General features: G+C 45.0%; 2 protein-coding genes across 6 annotated transcripts in view; one reads left to right on the top strand and one right to left on the bottom strand.

The window, feature by feature from the left end:
- DGKA (diacylglycerol kinase alpha) overlaps nt 1-22,977 on the top strand; it is a 542,794-nt gene that overhangs the window by 233,967 nt on the left and 285,850 nt on the right. For 3 of the 4 annotated variants that reach the window (XM_069653799.1, XM_069653797.1, XM_069653798.1), the window contains exon 2: nt 22,757-22,911. In XM_069653799.1, coding sequence (XP_069509900.1) covers nt 22,842-22,911 — 70 coding nt within the window. In that variant the 5' untranslated portion in view covers nt 22,757-22,841. Of the gene's footprint in view, nt 1-22,756; nt 22,912-22,977 lie in introns of those variants that run through there. The other variant, XM_069653800.1, reaches the window with a different exon arrangement.
- Nucleotides 1-22,977, bottom strand: part of PAN2 (poly(A) specific ribonuclease subunit PAN2) — a 1,309,324-nt gene that overhangs the window by 1,257,919 nt on the left and 28,428 nt on the right. The gene's annotated exons all lie outside the window — the stretch shown is intronic.

The following is a 22,977-nucleotide window of genomic DNA, read 5'->3' as shown; positions in this document are numbered from 1 at the left end:
TTTAGTGCCTGTAATGGCATATGCAAAACTGGAACAATTGGCTTTGTTTAAAACAGTGGTATTCAAACTGGGGGACTGGCCGCCAAAATGATGTCAAATGGGCCCCGAGGGGATTAAGATGACTGTTTTTAATATTTAAAAAGATAAATATAAAGATTATAAAAATATAAATATAGAAAATATGAGCAGTAGCCAATCTGATTATATTTGACAGAGGTTGCCCCCCCTTAACATCCTTTGGGCTCTGTAGGGGGGGCAATTTCTAGGTGGGGGGCACAAACAATATTTTTACTCTGGGAGGGGGCGAGATCAGTAGGAAAAAGTTTGTATACCACTAGTTTAAAAGAAGGCGATAGATCAATAATGTGACTTAGTCCAATGGGATGCACCCTCGTAAATTGCCACATGGTACAGCCCTTGTCCAACACCAATATTGCTTAATTCTTCACCACAGGAGAAATCTGAATGTTAAAGAATTGCAGAGAGTGTAAACGTTCTAAAGCTAGCAATGGAGGCAAACGACTGCCCACTTTCCTCAAACTACTACGGTTACACTGTTGAGGAGGGGTTGAAATCCCCGGTGTAAGCAGACAAGACAGGCCAGGAAAGCCAACACCAAATAATGGAAGAGTCCAAAGAATTTGACATAAATAAATGAAGTTTTATTCAAAATCCATATAAAAACAGCAACATCTGTGGACATCAAAACAATATCCGAGCTATAGAACATTCTTAGGCTTGACCAGCTTAAAAACAAGAATTACGTCACAACTGACATTCATGATTACAAAACGTACAAGGTGGAGGGATTGTTTAGGGGAATCAACTATGTATAGGATACATAAGGGTTAGTGTTTTTCCGCCTGGGACTGCCTACTAAATTGTTACAGGTGAATACATGTCATCATAGTACAATACTATTGGCCGATGCAACAATTATAGGAGGGCGTTATTGGTGGGTAGGGATTAGTCATTATTAGCTTTTGCAGCCATGGCAATTTATCAGCACATGAGCAACAGGGGCTAGTGAGAATGGCACCAAGGTGCTACTTTCCCAAGTTGGATACCATCTCAGATTTTGTAGGCCCAGGGCCAGGACTGGGCATAGTTTTAAAAAAAATCTTTTGGCCTTAAAACTTGATAGGAACGAAGGCATGAGCCAGTCCGTCCCTGAAGCTAAAGAATAGTCGCTATTCTCCACTTGCGCGTCACGCGTGTGGAGACCACATTTTGGATTATTCTGCTCAGCATTAACTAGGATTTTAGCCCTTATTACTGAAGGTGTCTTTACCCTTCCTTACAGCTACAGACTTGTTCAAGCCACCCTCCTCAATATTAAGGCTTAGTTATTGGGAATCTGACCTTCCAATATTATTAGTTTCTTTGCTCAATGTAAGAGAAATGTGTCCCACGCCCGGGAACTGTTATCGTCTGATCGCTTGTGTGCTGATCCAAACCTTCCCTGTTCGCAATAACCTTGGCACGGGCTGCATAATTGTCTGGGCTGTTCAGGTCTGAGTTTTCTGTTAACTCAGCGAGCCAGGTCCCCCTGCAGCTGCGTGGTATCCCGAGGTCTCACATTCACTTGAACGTGGCAGCACTGTCCCTCTTGTTTAAAACGGCCATTCTTTCTGGTTGTGTTTATGCTTTAAGCAAGCTTTATATGTATTCTTATGCGTCTTGCATTCCAGCAAGGATGCAAGCATATTCTTTATGTCCAAGTGCAGTTTGACCTATTGTTTGTATAGCTTTATGGTGGATGCATATCTGATTTGTGTCTAATGCATCTACGTGCGTCACTTCCAGCAGTGACAGTTTGCTTTCTTCATCTAAATTACATGATGTTCACAGCCTCCTTAGTTGGCAAGTTCAGCTCCTCTTCGATTCCTCCCGGGTAAGGTCGGTAGGTTTCCTTAGTGAGCAACATCTTTCACATCTACGATATGTCAGCAGAGAGGAGTCATGCACACCTCCCATTTCTATGGTATTGAGATGAGGGATGGGCTGACTTAATAGAGGACACATTCCTTTGCCTCTTAACAACACTGAACCACTACAAACAAATATGATGAAAGAGCTCCGAGATCAGGTGGCCTCAAGTCATTTTATACCACAGCACAGTTATCCGATACAGGTAAATAGTAATATAACACAATATGGTGTGAGCCTAAAAGCAAAGACTGGTTCACACCTGGCATGGTACAACTTGGAGCCTGCCCAGTTGGTTGTACCAATTCCAAGACATTAGCACACCCCATAAAAAAAACTGTGATAAAGGCATTTGCTTGTTGTAATTTTGTAATGAGGAACTCTGTATTTTCTAAAAATATAACATGTTTCTTCATCAAACAGGCAATTTTACACCATCCACTGTCGAGAACAAGCATAAACACAGCGAAACCTGGCCTGAACGGCTGGGACGCGGGTCAATAGGGGGGGGGGGGGCTGCCCCATACGAGAACCTGTGTACAAAACTGGTAGAGGATGATGTGCTCTTGGGAGCAGGAGGGTGGCGCCCAAGGATGGGTGGTGCCTTACCCATGTTGCGGAGTAGCCTGTGGAAAATCACGGTCACCAGCTTGAGGAATCTAGGTAGGGATTCTGTCACAGGGCAGGACTGAGAATCTAGGTGGGCTAGTTCTTGTGTCCAAGTCAGAGAGGCTGTGGAAAGGGGGGATTCCCATATGTAGGTGGCTCTCTGGGGAGTAGGGGTGGGGGGGGAGGCGGACCATTTTAGAGAAGGGAGAGTTCGAGCAGAGGGTGGAGGGGCTCCAAAAGAAGGGGTTCTGATAATAATGGTGCATGTGGTGGATGCAATTGTGGTGCCAGAAGGCTTCACAAGCGTCACCCTAAGTACATTTTCACTACATGTGAGTTTTGCATCCAGAGTGTGGGAACATTAGACTACTCCCCTCCACTAGTAGAGGGGACATAGATATGCTGGATCAGGGACTGGGCTGTTTAAATCAAAGCACGTGCTCTGGATGGGGAACCAATAGCAAAACAAAAGAGGTGATGGCTGGAAGGTTTAGAATGAATCTTAACCTCTGGCATTGCTCTTGGCAACCCTCCAGACCATCCTTCTTCTGCCAAGCCATTACAGAAGGGGAAAGACCATATGCAAATCAGGCTTGGCCCCACCCCAAAAGGGGCAGTCCAGCCCAAACTGCTAGGTCACATCCCTTCTGCACGAGACCACAAGCATCCCCGGAAATAGCACTTCATCCCATCTCTCTACGTCCCTACGTGTATTACGACCACACACCCCTTAGTTTCTTTCGTAATAAGATCATTTCAGGCCCAAAAGATAATTGGACAAAAAAAAACAAAAACACTATTGCTACCATGGTTTTCCTTTTGGATGTTGAATAGGTTTTAATGTACGTTTTATTGAGGGAAAGCCATCATACAAAAATGCAGATGCAATGCAATCTCAATATTTTATTAATAAAATCGCCAGTTACCAGAAATACCTTTTGCTTTACAATGTAATGGGTGATTAAGGGACTACTGCAGCTGTTGCACCAATTTTACAGATATCCAGTCGGGATGGCGTAAGAGCAGTGGGGGAGGGTGTTGTACATGGACCAAAGCACCCCTTCTAGGTGCTCTATGCGGTCACCATGGAAACGGCAAGCGACCTTGGTCTTTGGTGATAGATTGCCAGGACCTCCAGTCAACCATTACACCATCTATTTACACAGCCGCCTCACAGGATGTTAAGGGGAGTGCACAGAAGTACGGTCCAATTACTTCTCGGAGGCGGGGAGTATTCTGGAGGAATAGAGGTGTGTTGGGAGAGGGATGCGAGTCAAATGGAAGCCCCGCTCACAACCTAGCGAGCTGGTGACAGCTGGCTACTATAGAGGTTAGTACCCAGATTCCATCCATGGTCATTGTTAGACAGGTGGCATGTGCTTCGCCATCCAGCAGCCCCGTCTCGCCAATCAAAATGTGGTGCACCGCGTAGGATGCCAACCACTTCACTTACACAAACCACAAGATGTGTGCCCCATGGGCAGCCAACCATGATCCGGACCGACGGCGCCAATAATTCATGGCACCAGTTCACTGACCCACTGCCGGGGGTGGAGCCTATGCCCGCTAGCACTCAAAACATTCACCTGGACACAATGCTTTGCGTTGCAACTTCTCTTGGCGGGAACAATCCTTTTCCCTCTCCTGCGAGTTCCTTTTTCCACTTGCATAGTCCTCGACTCCTGCCTCGCGCTACCCTTTTTCTGCAGCTATTTCTGTTATGCCCTGTAAAAGCCTTCTGTGTGCAGCTTTCTGCATCCAGCTACTCAGTAATTCATGGCCACTTCTGCCCTGCCTGTGTTTGGGTTCCTTGCCATACAGCCTGCCTTCGGTTCCAAACCATCATCGTTTTTTTTTTACTCCTACAGGAGTTTTTCCTTCCCTTTACCAGGCCAGTCTGTGTTCTTCCAGACAGCCCTGGCATCGTGAGACGAGAGACCTTATTTGCACTACAGAAGAGCTGCAGATAAAGACTTGGTTAAGTAAAAACCTAAAAATAGCGCCATTAGATGGCCACTTGCGATTGACAAAGTAAAGCACCACCCCAAAAAGAGGGCTACGTGATCGCAGGCAGCGTGATTTCACAGAAGAGGGGTGACAAGAGAAACTATAGACCCATTGAAAATTGATTTATTTTTGTTAAACGGGTGATCGAAGAATGGGCTGTAGACCCCATAAACGCGGTGCCAGAAGTATCCACACAGAAAGAGATCAGACGACTGCTGGACCAACCACATTGCATGGATCATTGCGCACCCTAGAGGTCTTCGTCCATTTTGAATAGGTTACTTATATTCCAATTTTTTGTTAAACACTATTCTATCCCTCCAGCCAGTACTGGCTGTCCCGGAGTGTATTTACCCTACGGTATGCTGGGGTGCCGCCTAACTAGGGTGACGGATAGCTGACCCTCTCTCAGAAAAGACATTTTTGGGGGGATTTAAAATTCAGTACACAAACGCCGAATATGTAAGCATGGAGCGGAGTCATATCCCAATCTTTCATACTCCTTTCCCATCTGCTTAGTGTAAGATGATTCAATCCAACACTACAGCTAAGTCAATGCCTAGTCTGGGATACTGAATGGAAACCCTTATTGATATATCTTTACGTCCAGTTCATGAGTTCTGGATGACTACCCCTATATAACACCCCTCTCTTAGAATCCCCCTGACCCCACTGAGCCAAGAAGTAGTTCTGTTTTGCAAGTTTAAAAGGTTTATTTGAGAAATAAAACAAAATATAGATACCACGCTTTTATAATAAATTAATAATCGATATCGCCCTTATAAATATAATGTTAATCAACAATGGGTAATCTGACACTAGCACACTTCTTTATAATAAATGAGGAGTGGGTGTAAGATGGATAAAGTAGCAAAAATACTTGCATGATTTCAAGGGAAAAGCAATGGGGAATAAAATGCAGTACAGAAATACTTGATATGATTTTAGCAAAAGATTAGATTATCACTTTTTCTCTGGCAATTCACCCCCCCTCCCCTATGCAATGTAAGAAATGGAAGGAGATGGAAAGAGGAGCACACAGTTCTCAGGAATGCAATCAAATACAATACGAAATTCAGTTCCCCCCCCCAGCAGGCTTAGAGGAAACAGGTAGGAGTTTGAAACACAGGCCCAAAATGCTTTTAAATGTGATGGCAATGGATGGGAAAATGTGCCAACTGATTTTAATTCCCTCTAGAGATTCAGGGTGAGTGGGAGATGCGTGTTGGTATTAGTTCAGGCTCACTTTAGCAATGCTCTATGAGTTATTACCAAGTTGCAAACGGATTTTAACAAAATAAAGAATGGAGCTGCTATTTTGACAAGTGGAGAAATTGAGCCAAAATCGCAAATTGCGGTAAATTTTGCGAGTGCGTGAATCGCGATTGCGGAAAAAGTATAGGAAGTCGTTTCTAGGTTCGTTGGAAAGCTTAGATTCTTTTGTTCCTAGCCCAAACGGTTTCAGAGATACGGACGATTAAATAAAGGTAGATTTTCGGATTTAAAGTAAAACTCAAAATGACAGGTGAGAGCTTGCAGCTTCAGAATTGACAGGTGACAGTTGTGCACCTTTACAAATGACAGATGATACGATTTCTAGGAGGCAGTTATACTTAGTTTGAAATTGTTTGGATTAGATTATTTTAACTAAGAGATTGGTTCTGCACAGTTCTGCTAGGTACTCACAATATAAATTTGAAATAGGCCTCGCCACAGATCTGGTCAGGTTTTGGACTGGACTCCGGTTCTGGTCTCGGCACTTCACAGTGATCTGGGTCAGCTCTCTGGTTCTGCTCACAGCGGTCTGGGTCACTCTGGATCTCTGGTCAGGTCTCTGGCAATTGTTCTTGGCAAAAGAATTCAAACAGCTTGCCCGGCTGTGGAATAGTTTTCAAATGATTTTAAGGTTGCTAAGGCCTGCTGAGAAGAGTTCTCAGTTTGTGGGTTTAGGCCCTTGCTTTAAGTTCTGAAGTAAAGTTCTGGTCTTTGGAGATTGATGGATTTGAAGTCTGGATCTCTGGATGTTAAGTCGTCGGTCAGCATGCTCCGCAGCAAATGGAATTGAATGTCTCTACTTGTACCAGCAGTCTCTTTTTATGTGTTTTGAAAATGGGTGTGTGCCTGGGCCTAGCTAAGCCTGCCCCCCCTCTACTTGTCATTGGCCCAATTCTCCCCTCTCCCATGATTGGGGGAAGGAAATGGATTGTCAGCATGATGAAGTCTGTTTATGGGTCAGAGGATCCTCCCCTGGTCAGTTTGCCCACAAATCTATATTTGATTCAAACACATCCTTCCCAGATATACAATTTGTTGAAATTACATGTGCACATTATATATTCCTTATGGTCCATGCTTGTCCGCCTCTGATCTTCCTGGGGGCTTGCATTAAAAAAATGACAACATTTTGCGCTTTTGAACTGGTTTTGCAATATCGGACATTTACCCAAAATTACACACATGTGCGCAAGGAGTATGGACATTAATTGATGAAGTGTCAGATTTTTAACATGCAGACATTTGGAGTGAGACCCTATTTTCCGCTAGCAACCCCCCAGAATACACCACAGGGTCCTAACGCCTCTCAAAATGTTCACAGAAAAATCACAAAAATAATGATATTACTTATATAATTCTGACAAGTCCGCACTATGAGTTATCTATCTTTTTTAAAATTATGCCCTGGTCAAAAAGGGGTGTGGCTTCCCAAATCACAGGGTGGAATAACTGGTTTATCCGCTTCCCCCAAGCTCAGCTGCTAGCAGAGGCACTGCCCCTCCCAGTTTCCCCTAAGAGGAAGCCACTTTACGGCCCCCCAATAGAACATATGCCCGAGTCCAGGACAGGCCTTTGTTCAACTCCCTGTAGTCCCCAGCTGCTCCACCCCTAATCTAATCAGAGAGGTGACAACTCCTTTTGGGAAGGGGAATGGCTCAGCAGGTTTCAACTCCTGTCGGGGGTAGTTGTCAGGCAGAATCCAGTTTCATTAAGCCAGGTTTCAGCTAAATGTCACTTTGTTCCCAGTTTTCTACATTCAAATCAAACTGACAATTTTTACATATACATTAAATAATTACTTACTTCAAGTCATTTCAGAATATAGTTTTACATTGTATCCACCTCTTAGCAAGTCTTTCCTTGGTCTGGTTTTGTTTCATTTGTTCAGTTTTACACAAAAGTCTGGTGGTTTTAAAACGCTGGCTTTCTGATAGTGGTGAGTACTGGTAATGCAACCATTTTTGGGATTAAGTAAATGAATTCCCCACAGTTCGGAGTTGCTTTTTTGGCAATCAGCATTGCCATTCCCAATGGTTTCAGGCTACTGTGTGTGTAGCCCACTGGTGGTTTTAGGCAGTGCCCTCCTGTGCTCACAACATAGGCAAAAATGGGTGGCAGCCTATTCATGTTTTCCCTGTGCACTCTCTGGGGAGTTCTGGCCATCATGATGTTTTCCATGCCAGTACTGCACAGTTTTATTGTAGGGCTTGGATGCATGGGTAAAAACATCCCACAGTAGTATGTACAAAATAAAAGGCAAATCTTTTTTTTTGTTTTTTTTTTTAAATGTTACTCAGTTAATATTTGAGCAAGCACCCAATGGAACGGTCAACCAGTTTCAGTGGTTTTAATTCCTTCTACCACTTTCTTCATGACCAACAGTCACCTGTCTGTACTTCCCAAAAGCAAATAAGAGTTTCAGGCCTCAGTATTTGTACAACAGTTTTTTTTTATTCCCCTTCATTTCTCCTTTTGACACCTACAGAAGGAGACAGTAAACACATGGTAATATTTATTTTGAAATGAGTTATGTTAATGGCCTGTATATAGTAATGCCTTGAAAACAACCAGATGTCGAAACATGTTGGCAGTAGCCAACAGTCAAGAAATCAATAAACAAAAATACTTTTGGGGAAATGTATTAAAGTGTGTGTGTTGGACTAATTGAATGGACACGTGCATAGCCTAGAAAGTGTGTCCACTTTACTCAGGGTTAATCTCTTTCACAGCTGTGCAGCTGTCCAATAGCCTTATCTTTGAGGATCTAGCACTAGCATACATACATACATACCTAAGCGCGTGTTCCATCACAAAGCCCCCCCAGTAAACGCATACCTATTCTTAGTCGTTCTTGGATATATGTATGAGATAGTGATTTCACTTTTTGTTCTAGTTACCACCCACTAATATTTCCTCTGAACCTAGCTTAAGGCACAGAAAGGTTCACGTTGATAGGTTCATTTTCTGTACTTATTTGAATGATCCGTGAGTCATTTCTTCGTCTCTGTGAAGGTTGAATATAAGGATCTCAGTCAGACGGATAGTGCTATAGAAACACTTTGGTCAATTTGCTGTGTGCCTGGACGTAGGGGGTAATCCTAACTGAACACACATGGCAGATCGACATATAAACTAATGTCCTGGAGTCTGCAAGCGTGATACTGCTTGTGTCAATCACTTGACCCTGCTAGCATGTGAAGTAGTTCGGATGAACAACTGCAGCGACCATCTTAAAACGGCCCACAAAATATTATGCTCCTGACCACAGATAGGCATACAATAATCCTCCTAGAATTAAAAAATACGAACAGGAGTCTACATAGCATATAGTGGTGGAAATTGAGAACATTTAAAGGGGGATCCCACAAGGTTGTGAGGTGGCAGTTGAACTACACGCAAAGGAAATGTTCAAAATAATAGTTTCAAAATTGTGCAATTTCTTTCATGCCGCTTCTTTCCAATAACTACGCTGGCAAAATATAAAAAGGTGCTAACCTTTTAAACAGCAATATATAGTGCAATATTCCCTAGAAAACAAAATATCCAAATATATGTGCTTTGATGACAATTTTATGTGGTCTTGTGGTTAAGCGTCAACACTGGGAACGTACAACCTGGGTGAAATCCTGGTAGCCAAACACTTGAGCAAGATCGCCAGCCTCAAAAACACCCGAAGGGTGCCGTGTCTGCCCTCTGAAAAAAAGCGACACTGTCTACCCACATGTATCCTTTCCTTCTGCCCTGAAAAGCAGCACAGGGCCAATCAGGGAAAAGATCTGCTCCAGTCTTGTCCCACCCCCCTAGGCGATAACGAATGAGAAATAAATGCTAAGAGAGCACATCCAGGAAGGTGGGAGGGTGGATGCACATAGAGGATAGTGCGCAATCACCTACGTGCAGGCATTGCAAGCTATATGGCAGATGCGAGTGTGTGTTCGAACTTGGCAAGCAGCGGCCATCTTAGAATTTAGGCCCAAGTGCAGCGAACAGCATTTTGTGTTAGTATTAGACCACTTGCACGAGCACGAACCCCCACCCTGGCTAGGTTACAGAGATCCAACACATCCTCCATTGTTCAGAAAGTTAAAGACCCTGGGAAGAATGTGCCCTACAAGGTCATGAAAAGGGAGCAGAGCGCCTCTTGGCAATACCATCCCACAAAACATAGCAAGACCCTGCTGCCCCAAACAATCCCCACACGAGAAATACAGCTTTGCCGTGCTTTCATCCCATGAACCCGCATGCCACAGCACCATCCAAACCCAGCCCACCGACCATAAAATATTTACACCCCTCAGTCAGTCACTAAGATCAGAAGGCATGGCCATCGCGCCTTCAGAAATGGATCACGCAATTTGTGCAGCAAGGTGCAGGGTAGCACCAAAATGATAGCAACTCCCAAGATTCTCCACCGTTATTTTAGGCCATCAGTTTGGGAGCGAATGAAGCATGTGCGTTAGTGGGACGTTCACACTTGGAGCAGGACCTACATGTATAGGGATCCTCCATGGCATATTGAAGAATTGTGCTATATGTAATGGCATCATTAGTGAGATCGTTTGTGCTTATAATGTGCCGCACATGCCTACGGAGCTCAGAACGTTCGGCTGAATCCAAGTTCTTTGCAGATGCACTTGTATTTTGTAGAAATAAATACTTGTTATGCTTGCAAGTGTGTCGTGGGCCTTTTTGCCTAGCGGGCTGTATTTTGTCCTCCCGATTTAGCGTACAGGGGCGTACCTTCAGTCTCCATGAATGTAACCTCTCTTGCCACATGACATCCAGGGCAAATATTCACAACTCACTTGCACTCTCATCTCCCCACCTCACCCCACCCCACAGTTTGGCTTTCAACAATGTTCTGCTTCATAAAAGACGGCCTGAAGAGTACACAAACCATAAGTTACGCACACAGATATATTTATGGATTTCTATATTGTTGTGGGTACCTTACAATGGTTTGTCTCCCAGTCAAGATGGCTTGAAAAGTACACAGACTACAAATACCAGATTCCATGCTGGCATATTTCAATGAGCCCCCAACTCACGTGTGTTCCCTCGTCGAAGATGGGGGCTTCGTAATGTATTCTGCTCTGCAGGCACTTGCACAGAGTAGATTGAATCACCGAGCCGGAGGCATCTCTGGCCCATGGCAAACTTGGGGGAGATCGGATCCGCGCCAGGCCAGCCTGGGGCTGAGGCAGGCCGGTTTCTGAGATCTGGCCAGACATCCGATGCCGGATCGTGGACCCTTCAAGAGCTGGCCCATTGGTCAGTGAAATAATAGATTTAAAAGTAGGATTTTATTGTGCACCTTCGGTCCTATAGTAAAAGTGTATTAATTCCCTTCGGGATCAGCGTTCTTTTTAGTGAGTAGATTTCACCACCTAGCTCATGAAAGTTATTTTTTTTGCACTTTCCTTGGTGTAGTGGGATCCCAATTCATACCAATTTCATACCAATTCCTACAGCAAGAAGGATGGGAAGTGTGAGGGGTCAGAAGTGTGAGGGGTCAGAAATGTGAAGGTTTTTCAAAAGATGCCATTTTATAAAAAGGTTGGATAACCGCCTCACTATCCCTACCCGAACAAGGATATCCCTGCCTAAGGGCAATACTAAAAAAAGGTTTTTCTCCCTCACAAGTCATACACAAATTAACAAGGCAATATACAACAGTTCAAAAGCAACAAATATAACAGTTAAATGTACATCACAACTGCTTCTCCTTCTAATCTGGGTGAATCCCCCTTCCCCAGATTCAAGTAGGATTTTGTTCAACAGGTTAAGGAAATCCTGTTTTATAGCAAAGTTCTCTTTAGGTTCCAACTTGCTTTTAACTAATAATTCACAAGTATTCAACAAAGCCTTTCCTCTTGTTATTTGCAACAATGTTCTTGAAACACATTCTGTTCAACAACTCAGAATATGTTCTTACTTTCTTGGTTTCAACAAAAAGGTCTGTCTGGATATTTTTGCACAAAGTCACAAAACCACTTATTTGACAATATTAAATACTTCTGCAGTAGGTCACACAACACTTGCTTCAATAATATGGTCAGCATGATTCTGCATTAATCTACAAAACACTTTAGTGGTTCTTTAACGTCTGCTTCAAGGTTCGTAACCAGAACGTAGTATTTCAATGGCTTCCACCTGGTCTACTCACCTGGCAGGCTAATTAAGGCAATGGTCTCTGGCCTGGTGTACTCTCCTGCCAGGTCAGAGTAAGCTACTACTTGCAAACACTGCTGCAGTAAAGGTTGTAATCAAGGACTTTTGCTCCACAATGTCAAATATAAGAAACACTTCAAGGGAAACAAGAATCGCACCCTCTGCAGGCCTCTGAACGTCTTCCCTCAGAAGGGCAGCCATCCTGCCACTCTTGGTTATTCCTTTTTCCACTAACCAACTGCCAATATGGTTTCCGTTTCAATTTCACACTGCTTTGACAATGTAGGACCTCCATTTCATATGGACAATAGTTTTTACCAACACTAAAAACACCAACTGCCTTCTTTTGGCAATTCTGGTTATTACGCAATTGTCTGGTTATATTTCTCTTTTGGCAATGATGGATTATCTTTTCTGTTATGGATATTGCCCCTCCGTCGTTGGCTCTTATACTACCCCACAATGTCACAATCACCCTCTTCTGAAATAGTAATTGGGTTCTTACTTCACCATCTGCACCCTTTTAAATCAGCTTGGGTTCACAACAGCAAAATTAACTTCTTTATATTAGGTCGTTATTCAAAAAGCATCTTCTTCCCTTGGTTTACTCCATTTAAGACAGTACTATTGTTTAGGCCCTTGGACTGGGCTAGCGGGAGGTTACAGAGCGCTCTTGGGTGACCAACAGTGAACTATCGGGTCTGGCGTGGGCATCCGTTCACCTGGCAGCCTCCAGGTCCTCTGCTCCAGTTTCCCAACGTGGTCTGGGAATTTCTGCTCCCTGGCCTTCCACGACTCACGTCTGTCACCAGCTGGGCTCTCCTGGCTCCCACCACAGGTCAGTGCTCGCCTGCCACCAATGCTTGCCAAAAAAGGTGGACATTTATCAAAAAAAGGAGTGCTACCCCCACCCCCCCTCCCCCCCAACATTTCCCAATGCACACGCTTTGCAATTACCGTCTTGAGCATGAAAGACCCTCTCAGGACCGGCATCAACTTCACACGCCATCGTGCTCGCAGCATCTCTGCTCGCACACGACCTCCGCTTCTGATGCCACAAGGTAGGGAAAACCACCCCATCTTCTATGACTGCTCCTTCCTCTGGCCTGCACTTGAGAGGGGGTTTTTATGCCTCCCAGTCCTCCTCAGGTGTGGGTCATTATCCCCAATTGAATTGGCTGAAACTTGCAGTCCTGTGCATATACAGTCATCACTTTCGTCCCAGTACTTTGCCATGTATGAGACATTTAGTTCACAGAATAAAATTCAGCTTTCTTAGTGAAATTATCATCATATTCACTTTTCATCTTATACCTGTTCCCCAGGATGCCATGAATTATTTGACTTTGCAGAAGTGTATGGGTTCTCAGGATTTAAGTTGGTAACATTCAAAGACTCTTCTTCCTCAATTCTCTGGGACTTATAGGGGCCTTCATGCTTATGAAGGTCCGTAATTTTAAGAGGCTTTTTCTGACTTTCAGAATAGAACTGCTTGTGTTTATTTATATTCTGCATTTATATTCCAACAGTCAGTTCCAGAAAATAAAAGCTCTCTCTGGCAGAACGCCATTACATATTCCATTTGTACGGATGTTCCCTTCCCCAAGGAAGACAAATACTGAGTCTCGTCCCACAAAGTCCTCATTTCCCTGGGGCCGGTCTCCTCTCGGGTGATTCTCCTGGCTAACACCGCCCGAGGGTTAGGATCAGGAAGTGTCTACCTTTCCATAGCCACCTGGGAGGAGACCTTAGTTAGGTTTTTTTGTGAGGACTCTGCAGGATTCATCACAGAAGGCAGCGGCCAGCTCAGAGGGGCCCCAACACGTCCTATTCGTATCAATTAGCTGGTTGATGTCAAGAGCATATACCAACCCTGCCGAGGGCATGAAAACAAACTGGGGGTTCAGATATTATAAAATAAAATCTGAAAACCCACAGCCTCAAGCTGCTTCACCAAGGGTATACACAGCAAAAGGAATGGAAGTCCTCCCTCCACTTCGAGGAGGTGTACATGTGACTGTGTTGTAAAACTTTCGAACAATTACACATGACAACTTCCCTTATTCTCAGAGGACCCCTCCCCCCCCGCATGTAAAACAATTCATACAGAAAATAAACCCTCTCCAAATGCAGTTGCTTGACTGCTAAATTGGGGATTGCATAATCCGTGATTTTTGTAAATATTGCCTAGTCATTGCATGTGTAATATAGAATACAGAAGTAGGACAGCTTCGATGAACTTCATTCTATGCAAATAAGGGCACCCTCGTGGGTGGTGGAGAATCTTCTCTGTGCCATGCTCCTCAAGGCATGCATAAGTGGTTTTGTGGAGGAGGCTTTAAGCAAGAAACCATAATTTACAGGAGATGGCAATCTCTTTCCCATAGTTGGGAAGATTTAAACAAGCATCAAGAGCAGCCAGATCCAATTAATGTAGCCAGGTGGAACATCAGGAGCTTCTTTCACAAGCTTAATAAATATTAGTGCCATTGCCAACCAATGAGGCCACTGCACCATGTGGCGCGGAGGACACAAACGCAACCAGCATGGGAAGACCTCACCTGGAGCAGACTCGGATGCATCGCTTTCAGCTTCTGCAACAGACCAAGGCTGCTTAAGGCTAGAGTCCTGCACTGTATAGCCTCTTGTGTGCATACAGAGCTGATGTGAAAGGGAACTGGCAAGGAAGAAGCAGCAGAAGTCCACATACCACCTGCTGCTCATGGGAGCGTTGCGCCACTTGAAAGAACCATTCCAAGATACAGAGATGGTCCCGGTCAATCTTTTGTAACTAGATTCTTCCCATCTCCTTTTTATTACAGATTTCATGTGCTTCCATATACAGTTTTGTCATGAAGAACTCGATGGCTGGTCTGATGTTTGTATAGTCAGCGCAAAGATAACAGTGCATGCTAAATCGGCAAAGCTTTGTAATGAGGTCTTATAAAAAGGAACTAGAAAGTACAGGCCAGTCACTACGAAAGAGGAGCAGCAACTGCCATATGAAAAGCTGGGGAAGCCCATGTGGCAGTCATCGACTGATGGATCATGAAAAGGGATCAGTGTGTGCATGTCTTCTTTTGGAGCAAGGGCTTAGAAAGGCAGCATCTAGACATGGGCAGGAGAAAGATCACCCCCTCGCCCACGTAGACTTCTAAACAAGGCCATCTAGGCCCAGGCCTAGGGGAGCAGATTGCGAGAGGAGCAGCATTTTATTGCAGTTGAATTTCAATTTACTGGTTGTCATTTTTTTAAAATAAAGCCAATTTTGTTTCTCAGAGTCTGGCTGATCCACAATTTGAGCTGTTAGCAGTCATTCCACTATGACAGCTAAAGTCTTTGATGGCCAAACTTTATAAATGCTTGAAATTTGCAAGCGCTTTATTGTTAGGGTGAAATTTTTGTTTTTATAAACAAAACAGGAATGCATACCAAACCCAGAGTGCTTTGGGCATTTAGTGTTTACAATCTTAAACACATGCCTATGCCTAGATCAAGCACAGAGTTACCACAGGTGACACTAAAATGATGTTCAGAAGCACGCCCTCATTTCCCTCCCCGGCCCCACATTTAAGAGGTCCATGGTCGCCCAAAAGGTGCAAGCATGAAATAGATCATAGAGAAGTTAAACTGGCGAAGAGTAAATCTGAATGCACAAGTGCATCAAGACACCTGTGAAAGGATACACAAAGCCATAGAAGGGCGAGAACAAAAACTTTGTCAAAGGTACTGCTAGGGGTCAGAAATGTGAGGGGGGGACAACTTTCAAAAGATGCCATAAATGTTGGATAAACACCTCACTATCCCTACCCGGATGATTTCCCTGCCTAAAATAAACGAAAGGAAACACTCAAAGAGATTCTGTCCCTCACACGTGTACATACAATAACTCAACAAGGTAATATATGGCAGTTCAAATAACACAAAGAAAGTTCACAACACGATAACAGTATCTCCTTATAATCTGGGCAAATTCACCTTCCCCAGATTTCAGCAAGATTCCGTTCAACGGTTCCAAAAAATAAGGAAATCCTGTCTTATAACAAAGCTCCACTTCACTTCTTTTGGTTCCAACTTGGTTGAATTCAAGTTGGAACTTTATCAACAGTTCACAAATTTTCAAACATGTTTTTCCCCATTTCCAATTTAACAACTTCTTCTCATAAACCAAGAATTCTTCCATAGTTCATTAGAGTCAAACGTATTTGTAAATTTATTTCTGCCACAAATCCACACTTGTTTTAACAATATTTGAAAATTCTGTAGCCATTCATAGAGCACTCTCTTCAGTGATATTAAGTTGTCAGAATGATTCCATCCGATCACAACATCTTACTGGTTCTGCAACATCAAGACTTTTAAAACACTGCCGTACTTTAATGTCTTCCACCTGGTCCACTCACCTGCCAGACCTACTACTACAAGGTCCTCTACTCTGGTGTACTCCCCTGCCAGGGCAGAATAAACTACAAGGACCTTTGGCCTGGTGTAATCTCCTGCCAGGACAATACTACAAGTACTTCTGTGGTAAAGGTTATATTCTAGCAACTCAGCAGTGTCTTTTGCTTCACAACATCAAGTTCACACATTGCTTCTGGGGAAACAAGTTATACATTGGTGGCGTTTGTTACACACTCTGGATTGCCATGTGCAATGCAGGTTATACCCCTCTCCTCCTGAACACCTTTTACCAGAAATACACATTTCCTGCCACTTTTGTTTCCCCACTTCTACATTAACCAAATACTGACAATGGTTCTCAGTCTAATGGCTCTTTGGTTTTGACAATGTGGGTTTAAGCCAATCCCTCTTATAACATCCTTTACATATGGGCAGTAGGCTTTACTAACTCTGAAATTCTTGGTTGCCCTATCTTGACCATGGCAATCTTGGTTTTTGGTATACGTCGCTTGGTTTTGGCAGCAGTTGTTTATTTTTTAGGTTTTCAGTTTATTGCCCTCTTTTTCGGATGGATTTAAATCTGCCCCACAGTTCTAATCACACTTTGGGTCTGATAGCAAAGTTCTTATTCTGCCAACTGCTCCTTTGTAAGTCAGTTTGATTAGCAATCGCACAATTAGTCTGCTTTAGATCAGTTCCGTATTCAAAAATGGTTTCTTTCCCCCCATTTCACTTTATTTATATATTTTCTGTGCTTAAGGCACCTGGACTTGGCCAAGGGCAGTTACGGAGCATTCCGGTGTCACCATCAGTGAACTCACCTGGTCTGGCATGCGCGTCGGGTCACCTCGCTGCCTACAGGTCCGCTGCTTCTGTTCTCCTGCCTGTGCTGCTGCCTCTCCTGAGCGTCCTGTGGCCCTTGCCAGTCGAAAATGGACCTCAGCTTGCACCAGAGCCTGATTGAAACTGGGGAAATTTTCCAAATGGTGCGCTTTCTGCTGTGAGACATCTACAGCTGCAATCCTCAGTCAGAAAGCTGGTACTCCCCACGCGCAGAGGCATTGCTAGGAGAGGGGGGGGTGAGGAGATTATAGCCCTGTTCTTTTTGGTTGTAGCCCCAGATAGAAGCTCAGGGGCTACAACCAAAAGACTAGCTAGCCCAGAGTCCAGACAGTCCCAACACTAGCCTAGCCCCCAACCCATTCCAGAGCTAGCAACACCGCTAGCTACACGTCCCGCTGTGCAACCTCAACAATCAAGTTCTTGAACAGAATAGACCCGCTCAGGACTGGCATCTGAACACAGGACAGCGGTCACAGAGTCCCTACTCTCTTCTAACTTCTGCAGCTATGTGGAAGAGTAACAACTACTCCACCTCCTACTGTTGCTACTGCTCTACACCATGGCCTGCACCCGAGGGGGTCCTCTGATGCCTCCCAGTCTCCCTCAGGCATGGGTCATTACCACTAACGGGCTGCAACTTGCAATCTTGTGTCTCGACAGCTCTCTTCCTCATCCCAGTGCCTTGGGAATTGTGGGACTGAGTCCACAATGTGTGGATCCATTTTCTCCACTTCTTCAATTTCCAGTATGCCATCAGAAGGGTAGAATATCTGGGAAAGTTATAAAAAAGTATTTTCCCCGTTCTTTTCAACCTGTCCCTCTCCCCCTCCCCACCCAGGGGATCCTCCCACAGAACACCACCCCCAGGGTCAGGAAGCATCGGACTTTCTCTGGCCACATGTGAGGGGTCCCAGATCGCAGTTTCTGGGTGAATCATCTCAGATTCATCACAGTACACAGTGTTTCACAGCTGTAAAGGTGTCCCATAAAGTTATCCAATCAGCCATCTTTGGGGAAGCTGCTCGGTGCTAAGCAGGCAAATGGCATCCCTGCTGGGTTTATCATGTGTCTTTGATGACATTCTGCACTCTCAGGAGAACCAACTGTAAAGTTGGTCACACAATGCAGAACTGTGATGCTTATAAGTAATCTTTACATTATATTAATACAAGGTAGTACTTTGACTGTGAAACAGCAGCAGGCCATCTAAATCTATAACCACACATCTCAAAATGTTCCTATGTATTGTACAGTCCAACCAACTCTACAGAGTTAAACATTTTAATTAGCTTAAACGCAAGCTGGCAAGACACATAGCCTAAACCACACCCACAAAAGGTAAAATGGTGCTGAACCCCCGCTCCATTGCTGTAGTTTACTCTTGGAGTGTTGGGTATTTTGAACAATTGCACAAACAGCAATGATATAAACAGTATGTATCACTTTGTTTGTTATAAAAAGGTGCCTGCATTGTGCAGCTACGAGGAATGCTGTTGCTTCCCACACATGAATGTTCAGGGTCGCCCTTATCCATTTCTCCACCATGAGAATGCACAGCCAACGATTGCAAGAACCTTCTCCAACTGCCTTTGCTCTACTGACGTGCCTATGCCCAGGCAGAGTTTACAAACGTCACTTGTGATTTTGACATATTTTAACCTCTTAAGTGCCATTGAGGTTCCCCCCCCAGTGCCAATGGGTTTTTTTTTTTAAAATCGCGGTATTCACCGCCCAAACCCGCCAACATTTCCCCCCTCATTAACCCCTTAAGTGCCACCGACGAGCCGGCTCCTCGGTGACAACTTAGAGCGGTTTTTACCGACGAGCTGGCTCGTCGCTGGCATTTAAAGGGTTAATGACGTTACAGCCCAGGGGATTGGAGGTACAATCGGCTGCAGGTAACTTGCTTTATGTCCATTTTGCCCCCTGCTAACACTGAAGCTGTAACTATGAGAAGGGGGTAGAGTTATTTTTATTCAACATGTTTATAAAATGTGCATGTACCACTTGCATATATTTCATATGTAAACTTTACCAATTGACATGACTGGATGAGGCAATTTAGTTATGTTGCGTTCATTTATAGACCAGTCTAGGTGTTTCTCAGAGTGACAGCAGGCAATTTGTGAGAGAAACCGGATATTAGAATTGAAACCAACATTTCTTCATTCCAAACTTTTCTCACTTGCATGCAGTTGGCAGACAGCTTATGCTCTTATCACTTCCTCTAAAAGATTGTCTACTTTTGGTTAAGTCTGACAACAATTCCCTGTAACAATTACCTCTAGTGCAGTCAACTGTAGAGCACACAGACTTCTCCAAATCATGGCCAGCAGAGATAGGAACGCGCTTGTTCAACTAACTTAACGTAGAAGATGACAGGCTTGGATTAATAGAGAGGAAGCAATAACTTTCTAATCCCTGCAACCAATAATGTTATGAGACAAAATGGGGGGTGACGGGGCGTAGTTGGGTCAACAGAGAGTTTGTTGAAGGGGCGGAATCTGGTGAAGGTGCAGAGTCTGGCCGAGGTGGAGTAAAGTAGTGAGGTGGGAGGGACTAGCTCAGCAGAAAGCCTAAATACTCCACTGCTCACCCAGCAGGGTAACCGTTAAATTAACATTGCAGGTAATTGCCACATAAAACCCAAAAAGGCTTTTTTGGAAGAAATACTCAAATACTGCAATCATGTTTTCAATTGTTCATACGCTAATAGATTAAAACATGTTTTGTGCTAGAAGGGCTTCTTCAGGACTCATTTAAAAAACAAGAACATGAGACATTTTCATGGCAGATAGATCATGCCTGTAGCTATTCGTTATTCAGTTATGCCAGTGTGCAGCTACGCAAGGAAGCATACAGCGTATTAAGGCCAGGAGCTGGTCTCTGCTTAAGTGGAATGTTGAGCGCGTGTTGCTGTGAAAGGTTGGTGTCCACGTTCTAACTTTGTAAGTTGGGGGCAGTTACACCCAGACATGAAAGTGGTGGTGGGTGGGGACTAAAGGGTAAAACATTCCCTTACTTCTCAGGGAAATGTTTTGTTGTTCCCTTACTTTATGTGACCTAGAGTACCGTTCCAGGACGGTAGGAAATGGCATTTTGTTGGTAATCATTTTCACCCTGCTGGCCATTTGAACCTATGCTCTACCAGTAACAATCCTGCGTCAAACCTCCTTGTGCCATCTCACAAGGGCTGGCTAAGCCATTCCCAAACAGTCGAGCAGCAATCTGGGAATTGCTGTAGGCACTGGGGTGTAGGCATAGAGGGGTTTGCCGGTAATGGGAGGGGTGCGTTAGTGGTTATAGTCCTGAGCATGACCCTTATGAGGTGCGAATTGGGGGTTCAGTAGAAGCGGGGGGGGCGGTATACATTTTACATGCTTCAGTCTTTTGAGAACTGTTGTAAAACAGCATTTTGGCTAAATTGGGGGAAAGTAAGGATTCATGTGGGGGTAAATGTCGTGAGTATGGGGGAGTGAAGGGAGCAGAAAAGGGGGTGGGCATAGGGAACGTTGTTACAAAAAAAGGTAGTGCACACTTCGACCACTGGTTACAGTAGACCTCCACGGGTATGGAACGCCCGGCTTTGTGTCCACTGCTGCATCCATGCAGGAAACTCGGCTGGTCAATCGTCCTTTCTCCAGACGGCCATACGCCATGTGGAGCGCAAGGAGGCATGGATGAAAAGGGGGGGGGGCTCAGGCCCAGGGTCGTTTTTATGGGAGGGCAAAAAGGGGCACTTGCCCAGGGCTCCCACCTTGGAGGGTGCCTCACAAGGCTGCCTGATCTAAAGAAGATTCCTTTGTTCACTGGACTTAAATAGCACACTTCAGGATATTGTATTACATGGTGCTGGGGCTCTAAAAGCTATTGCCGGGCTGTTTTGGAAAAGTACATTCTGCCTCGATCAATTCATCATGTATTGCTTTCTGTGTTCACTGTGGTATATATAGTTTGTGTGTTCCTTGCGGCACAACTCCTGTAGCATTCTTTCCTTCCTGTGGGAATTATTTTGATAATGTGCAATAGCCAAATTTGTCTACATACTGACACCTTCCTGGTAGCTTCTAACCTGCATCCACTATCCATGCTATGGTATGGTATGTGTAGCTTTCTCCTTCCTACCAATTGGTCTCCTCTATCCATGCTTAAGCACTTTTGCATTCTGTGAGGCAGCAAATGTGAGTGCTCCGTCTATTCTGGGTTACATGTAGCTTTTACATACAGTCCTGCATTAATACTACAATCTGCATAGCTTGCTGGGTTCGATTGATAAAAAGTCTCCTAAATCTAAGCTAGAACAGAAGTAACCTATTCGTAGACTGATAAACAAGTACCATTTGAAGGCCAAAATGATCAGTCTGATTAGAGCAAGAATGAAGAGGGTAAGGGGACTAAAAAAGGGAGTAAACATGCTTATTTTTAATGCTGTGAGGCAGCATATCAACCTATGGGTTGCGATTTCAGGGGGAAAGCGGCAGATATTCTTGATCACTTAAATCCTTAGGTTTGGTGGAGAGGGCCCTAAAGACGTCCGTGCCCAGGGCCCCAAAAGGCCTCACTGCGCCCCATCACCAACAAAGATATTCGGGCTCAATTAGTGTGCTTTTAGGGCATACACCCCGAGCTTTAATAAGTTTGCAGCAGAAAGGGAAGGGCGAGGTGCAGTTAGAACCAGGTCACAATGCAAGAAAAGCGGGGCTCGGGAGGGGAAGGGGGGGGGGCGGCGGTACCAGGAAAGGAAGTGCACGCACAAACACCTTCACCCCACCCCACCCCTTACCCGGGCCGGCAAAGGCGTCGCAAACACGAGCTGTCAAAGCAAGCAGGGGTAAATCCGGAGACTGCACTCTGCGAGGTTTGTGCCGGTTGGAAATATAGAGGGGCTACGGCAGTCGGCCTTCCTTGCTACTCTGCGTTTCTAAGCAACATGGCTCTTGAAAGTGCATAGTGTCCACACACACAAAAAAACGGGCTCCTGGTAGGTGCATGTTTGGAGTATAACACAAGAGCGCAGACGGCATACATTTACCATTAAAAACACGCACAAGGACTCCCAAGTGCTGCAGAAAACCACGTCAGGTGTTCAGCCTCCTGCAGACTGGATAAACACGATGAGCGGAATCCTTCGATTCCCACTGGAGTGACGGGTTTGTTATATGCTTGAAAAATGAGGGCTACATGTGAGAGAGGGTGGGGGGGGGGGTGGAATTCGGATACAGGGTTTCCAAGCCCCCGGCAGAGGGAAGCCAGTGCAGAGGCGGGTGTTATTCCGTCACTTCTCCCCCCCAGCACAGTTTAAGTGCTGCATTGCTCTCCCGCACTCGCTCTGCCTCGGTCTGTGCGCCGCAGCAGTAGCCTCGGCGATAGATAGATAGATAGAGCGCTCGGGAAAACACAGTGACCAGCGCCACCAGAATGCGCCACCGCAGCTGAGGCCGCGGTACCCTGTGCGCCCGTCGCCCCCGCTCGCTGCTGGGCCCACTCCAGTAACCCCCTCGCTGTGCTTCCACCCCCACAGCTCCTGCTCTCTGGAGGTAACCCGAGGGGAAGAGGCGACCGACCCAGGAGGAGAGGAGGAGAGGAGGCCAGCCAAGGAGGAGAGGATGTCGGAGCCCCCGGGCTGGGCCATCCTGAGCCCCGAGGAGTTTGCGCACTTGCAGAAGTACATCGACTGTGAGTATGTGTGTGGCCCTGTGCAGCTCCGGTAGTGCTTAGTGTAATTCGTGGGGTGTCTGAGCC

The sequence above is a fragment of the Ambystoma mexicanum genome, chromosome 3q (genome assembly GCF_040938575.1).
Source record: "Ambystoma mexicanum isolate Mex_15411 chromosome 3q, UKY_AmexF1_1, whole genome shotgun sequence".
Classification (NCBI taxonomy): Eukaryota; Metazoa; Chordata; class Amphibia; order Caudata; family Ambystomatidae; genus Ambystoma; species Ambystoma mexicanum.
The sequence above is the reverse complement of the archived record's forward strand: the minus strand, read 5'-3'. Positions and strand labels throughout refer to the sequence as shown.